At 40.5% G+C, this 6,335-nt stretch overlaps 1 protein-coding gene across 1 annotated transcript in view; it reads left to right on the top strand.

The window, feature by feature from the left end:
- The first annotated feature begins 4,774 nt into the window (after window positions 1-4,774).
- The window catches only part of LOC103608060 (probable G-protein coupled receptor 149), a 10,605-nt gene continuing 9,044 nt past the window's right edge, over window positions 4,775-6,335 (top strand). Inside the window, exon 1 of the mRNA XM_008592506.1 lies at window positions 4,775-5,855. Coding sequence (XP_008590728.1) covers window positions 4,875-5,855 — 981 coding nt within the window. The 5' untranslated portion in view covers window positions 4,775-4,874. The remainder of the gene's footprint in view (window positions 5,856-6,335) is intronic.

Below are 6,335 nucleotides of genomic sequence, written 5' to 3'. Positions count from 1 at the left end.
TGAGATCTGATGATAGTAAGAGTCAAGCTGAACCAGTACTCTAAAATGTTTTGGCTGCATGGCACTATATTTTAGAAACAGAGAAACATTACACTTTTATGATTAACTTTATCTATGATGCTTGCTTTATTTTCATAAAACAAGACTAAATGTTCCCATTTGGTCCTGTGGTTACTTTTTTTTTATTATCAAAGCCCCACACTGTTAAGAATATTATTTTACAATATTCAACTAGAACTTTTTTTTTGTTTCCTAGTCTTTGAGGATGTTCAGGTATTGTGTTCAAAGAATTTGCAGATATAAGTGAACTTTTAAATAAATTAATTGCTTGCAGTGCTTTGCAAATGTATAATTACATCAAGGACTTCATAAACTGCAAGCCTAATGAAATTATTGCCATGTAATTTTCTGTAGGTTGTTTAAATTCTCTGTAATTTGTTTCCATTAAATTTCTATAACCCAACACTCTGTAAGTTGTCTGTAATGCTATATTACATGTAGTACATGTTTTAAACGTATAGTACATGTTTTAATGTAGCCAAAGAAGCAGTGGGACAAACATAAATACATCTTCACCTAAGCTATTCTGGCATAGCCATAATTTCTATTTAAATAAATATAAATTTGCATTATTGATTATAGTTATCCCTCAGTGTCCAGGGGGAGTTGGTTTCAGAACCCCACAGATACTAAAATCTTCAATGACCAAGTCTCCTATATAAAGTGGAGTAGTATTTGCATATGACATATGCACATTCTCCCACATACTTTAAATCATCTCTAGATTACTTATAATACCTAAGACAATGTAAATGCTATATAAATAGTTGTTGTATTGTTTTCATTTGTATTGTTTTTTATTGTTGTATTGTTATATTTTATTGTTTTGTTTTGTTTTTTTACAGTGGTTGAGTCTGCAGATGCGAGATTCGCACATCTATAGGGCCCACCGTAAATTGAAGACAAAATTTTAAATAATTGAAGACATAGAGCTCTATCAAAGATGAAACAAAGAAACAAAGCTCATTCACAGGTACTGAGTAAATTTTTTAAAGGCACAAAGGGGCTTCCTAGAAATCTTTCTTTCTGGTTATTTGAAAAGCATTTACAGTGACTTTTTTTTTCTTCAGGATGATATTTTAAATATTATGGGTAAAGGGAGGGCTTACAATTTTCAAGAAACTCATTATTCATATGTAATAATGTTTGTAAACTCAATTTACAAATAACCTTTACCAACCTTTATGTTTTATAATATATATTGCATTGTAAAACATGTGTATTTTATATATAATGCATAATAAAACAAAAGCTTTTACAATACCTTATATTTTTATAATGCATATGTATTGTTTTGTAATACATATATAGTGCATTATAAAACATTAGGAATGGTAAACATTGTAAATTCAAATTTTGAAAAATGAGATATTTCAAACATGCTTTGCAAGAAAAGAAAGCAGAAATAAAACTTTACGATTATCAACACACATTGGAAGTGTTTCCAAGGATGGAGTGCTAAGAGGGAGTTATTAGTAAATATATGTCTGTTGTGATTAAAAATGCAGAACCTGACAACAATTTTAAAATCTGGCTCCACCACTTACTATGTGTGTGACCTTTGGCAAATCAATTAACTTCTCAGTGTCTCTGTTTTCTCACCTTAAAATGGAGGCAATAGTTTACCTCATATTAGGATGAGCTAAGATGCCATCCAGTAACAATCAACCTCCAAAACCCAGTGACTTACACAACAAATCTTACTTCTCACCAGTACAAAGCTTACCATAGTTTCACACAGATCTCCAGGGCAGCCATAATCCTTCAGTTGGCTCAACATTCCAGGCTGCTTGAATCTCATAACATCTTCATATTGACAAGAGCTTCCACGCTATCATAGCAGAGAAAGAAAGTGGAGAATCCCAGCGTCAGCTCTTACAGGCTTCCACCTTTTATTGATGACAATGTTGATTATTGTGAAGTAGGAAAAAAAGGAAATTAAGATAAAGTTAACCTGAACTTTTAATGAATTATATCATCCAATTTTAGAATTGGGAAGGTCTCTAAAAAGAATACAGTCAAGCCACTTTATTTTATAGATGCAGAAGCAGACACCCAGAGAAAGTTTAAGAATTTTTGCCCTAGGTTACCCATCCAGCAACAGCAGAGTCTGGAGTCGAATTCAGAAATGTCTCTTAGATCCCTACTGGCTGCATTTCCACTACCAACCTTTGGAATTGTGCTAAACCCTCTTGCCCCTTTTGCAATATCCTAGAGACCAAGGCAACATGGTGGTTGTGTCCCTTTTCCAAATTTATGTTTAATGGAAAACCCAGAAATGATGGTAACAATAGGGGCAATGTTTCCAGGCCTGAACAATACCAATTGCAGTAGCTATTATTAATTTATATTTGTTGAATTTAACAATGTGATGCTTACTGTCCAACCAAACTGATAATCCAGGATTAGATACCATATTGAAGAATAATATTTTTGCCATGATAAGAAAGAATAAGGTCTGTGAGAAGAGGCAAAATGGCATGCTGCAGCACTTTGAAAATGTTCAAAAATCAGGTCTGTTTATCATTATGCTTTCTGAATCAACATTATTTTAAAGTGATTTTATCCCAGCCCCTCTTACACTGCACTGCAGAGTCTATTACCATCAGTAGGGAGAGCTGGAGTGCCAAGCCAGCTGTTACATGTGATTTTTGTTTCCATTTGCTAAGTGAAGAAAATCAAACAATCGACTTGTCAAGAAAAGTGAAACAACTACTGTGTTTATTGAAGGGTGTGGCTGGCAATGACTAATACAATTATTTTCCACTTGAACAGATTCAGGTTCAAAATGTAGCTCAGTTATTTCTAAAGTAAAAGGAATGATAACGCTTCTTTTACCATTTCCATTCATTTGCATCATTACCATCTCAGTGTTTCCCTTTCCCTTCCTCTGCTTCTCTTCAGACCTCCAGCGCTGTGTTGTGGAATGCAGCCACCAGGTCACAAGTCTGAGCTGAGGAGGAACGCTACCCTAAACATCCTGCAAAATGCCCCACCAGTATGACTGCTGTCAGTTACCTCTGCTAAGCCACTCATCTTGCAAAACTGACAATTCCAAGATGCAACTATACTATGCAACACCCCGAACACTCTGAATAAAAATATTTTTTGTAGGATGACCTTTCCTTAGGCCCTGTATAATGTCATCTAACCTTATGAACAACTCGAAATATCATTTATTCAAATGTCAGCCTGCTTACTTGACAACATCAACAGAAAATAGAGTTGTAAATAAATGTCTAAAGCTAGTATAACTCTATCCAAAGGTTCTGCATAATCTTGTTTATTGTAATGAGGACCATAATGACATTCTTTTTTTGTACTGTTTGTGCATGAATCTACATAGGGGGTTTTTATATATTTTTTTTTTTATTGTGGTAAAACATATGTAAGGATTGCCATTTTAAGCATTTTTAAACATACAGTTGTGTGGAATTAGTTACATTCACAATGCTGTGCAACCATTACCTCTATCTATTTACAAAACTTTTTCGTCATCCTAAACATAAACTCTGTACCCATTAAGCAATAACTTCTCATTATTTGTTACCCCCATTTCTGGTAACCTTGAATCTACTTCTGTCTCTGGAATGTTTTTCTTTTAATTTATTTTTTCTTAATTGACCCATGAAAATAGTATATATTTATGAAGTACAATATGATATTTGAGTACATTTATATAGTGTGCAATGATCATATCAGGGTGTTTAGCATATCCATCACCCCAGACATTTGTCATCTCTCATGTTGGGAACATTCAACATCCTCTAACTAGTTTCTGAAGTTACCCAGTAATGTGTTGTTCACTGTAGTCTCTCTATATTGCTATAGGACACAGATCTTATTCTTTTTCTCTACAACTTTGCATGCATTGGCTATGATGAAATTTTTAAGTACAATATTCTTTAAAAGAAATCTGGTACAGTCTATTCTTATGAATGGTATTGATGATATTTTTCCTCCAATGGATTATGAAGTAGGGAAGTCTAGATAAGAATAAAGGCAGCCCCTTAGTTATTGGAGTAGCTTAGACCTCTCAAAGGTGATATTTGTAGTTTACTTCAAGACTGAGCAAGTATTTGGGCTAGTTTTATATGTCAAAACCAGAGGGGAAGGCTTAGCAAGACACTGTTTCTTGCTTCCAATGAGGCAGCCTGAGAAGATATGCATCATTTCGCTCATTCACTGAACTCCCCTCCCTTTGTTTCCTGTCTCTCCTGCTTGGAGCTGACTCCTCCTTCCTGCAGCTTGGAGGATCACAGGCTGATGAAGAACACCGCACCGCGGCTGGGATGGGAGTCTGTGCTCAGGCTTCCTGGAAAGGCGCTCTCTTTCTCTCAGCCAGCAGAGCTGAAACCTACCTGACAATCTCTCTGCCTTTGAATCCATCTCTGGAACCAAATGCACCATTTTACTGCTCTTAAAAGTGAATAGTGTTTGATTACCTCAAGCTACAAGCTGCTTTGCTTCATAAGAAAGACCCAAACGGATCCAGACATCATTGCTTTCCAGTCCACCTGAGGAGTTTTTTGCTTTCTTGCCTGAAACTTGATGGTGGGAGGGAGTTTCGGATTTGTTTGTTTTTGATTGTTGAAAAGTTTCTTATTGATGCTTGAAATGGAACTCAGTTTTTAAATACAGTTTGAATCAGATCCAAAGAAGACCTGCCTGACCATTTCCTGCAGGACTGACGGAGACAACATCTAGAGGGAAACTTGGTAGGAGAAATGAGATGCGATTTGCAACAGCAACGCTTTATTTTGAGAAAATTGTCAGACTCATTGAGAAGGAAAATTAAATATTGACCAAGGACAATGTCTTTATTTCTCAGTAACTTATCAACAAATGACTGTAACCTGTGGAAAGAAAATCACAATTCTACGGACCTTTCAAATCCACCAGGAACTCTGAATGTCTATCTTTTTTGCCTGACATGTTTAATGACTTTTGCAGCCCTGGCGGGCAGCATTTATTCACTAGCTTCCCTTCTGAAAATGCAGAACAGAACAGTTGTGTCCATGCTGGTGGCTTCCTGGTCTGTGGATGATCTTATGAGCGTCCTGTCGGTGACCATCTTCATGTTTTTGCAGTGGCCAAACGACTTCCCCGGCTACTTCCAGTCTCTGTGCTCCACCTCTGCCTTACTGTATCTATGCCAGGGCCTCTCGAGCAACTTGAAGGCGACTCTCCTAGTCTCCTACAACTTCTACACGATGCACAGGGCTGCGGGGAGCCAGGCAGCCTGCAGAAGCCCGGGCCAGGTGCTCGGCGTGGCGCTGAGCGTGTGGGCAGCCAGCCTGCTGCTGTCGGCGCCCCCGCTGTGCGGCTGGGGCGGCTTCGTGCGCACGGACTGGGGCTGCCTGGTGGACCGCTCCAGCTCCTACGTGCTGCTGCTCTTCTCCGTGTACGCTTCGGCCTTCGGACTCCTCGCCGGCCTCTCGGTCCCGCTCATTCACCGGTTGCTGTGTTCGGAGGAGCCGCCGAGACTCCACGCCAACTACCAGGAAATCTCCCGTGGAGCCTCCACTCCCGGGTCCCCTCGCACGGGGGGGAGAGTGCTCTCCCCGTCCCCGGAAGATGCTCCGGGCCCGGCCCTGCGGTGCTCTGGGGGCTGCTCCCCGAGCTCGGACGCTGCGTTTGGACCGAGTCGACCCGCTTCCTCTGGGGCTGGAGCCTGCGGGCGTGGACACCGGGGGACTCTTTATGGCACCAGGAGATTCGCCGTGAGCGTAGCGCAGAAGCGCTTCTCTTTGATCCTAGCTCTGACAAAAGTCACCCTTTGGCTGCCCATGATGGTAAAAGTGCAGTTGCTCACAATGCGCGCGTGTGTGTGTGCCAGACAGTGTGCGTGCGTGTTGGGACCAGCGTCGCTGGTTGGGGAGTCACCAGGGGACGCGCAGTTAAGTCCGCTTCGAAGTGTACCTCGCTCGGTTTCAGAGACGCACTTGGGGGAAGGCAGTTCGCCGGCAGGGCTAATTGGCCGCGAAGCCTGTGCCGCAAAGTGCTTCTCGTTTCAAAATTGAGGGGGATGCGGATCGCTTTCGGTCGAGGGCGACTTAGTTTTCCTAGATCTGGAGTGGCCAAGGGCATTCTTGTCTCTCAGTAAAACCGGAGTATTCAGAAAAGGAGGAAATAAAAAAGGTCCTCACCCCACCCTTGGGCCCTCCCTTTCTCTCCGCTCCCTTGCTGCCTGGCGAGGACACTGCCCATCCCTAGCAGGAGAGGATAGATCAGATGTAGAGAGAGAAGACAGGGGACAAAACAGGCTTTTGTTC

Source organism: Galeopterus variegatus, unplaced genomic scaffold (genome assembly GCF_000696425.1).
Source record: "Galeopterus variegatus unplaced genomic scaffold, G_variegatus-3.0.2 Scaffold7978, whole genome shotgun sequence".
NCBI lineage: Eukaryota > Metazoa > Chordata > Mammalia > Dermoptera > Cynocephalidae > Galeopterus > Galeopterus variegatus.
The sequence above is the reverse complement of the archived record's forward strand: the minus strand, read 5'-3'. Positions and strand labels throughout refer to the sequence as shown.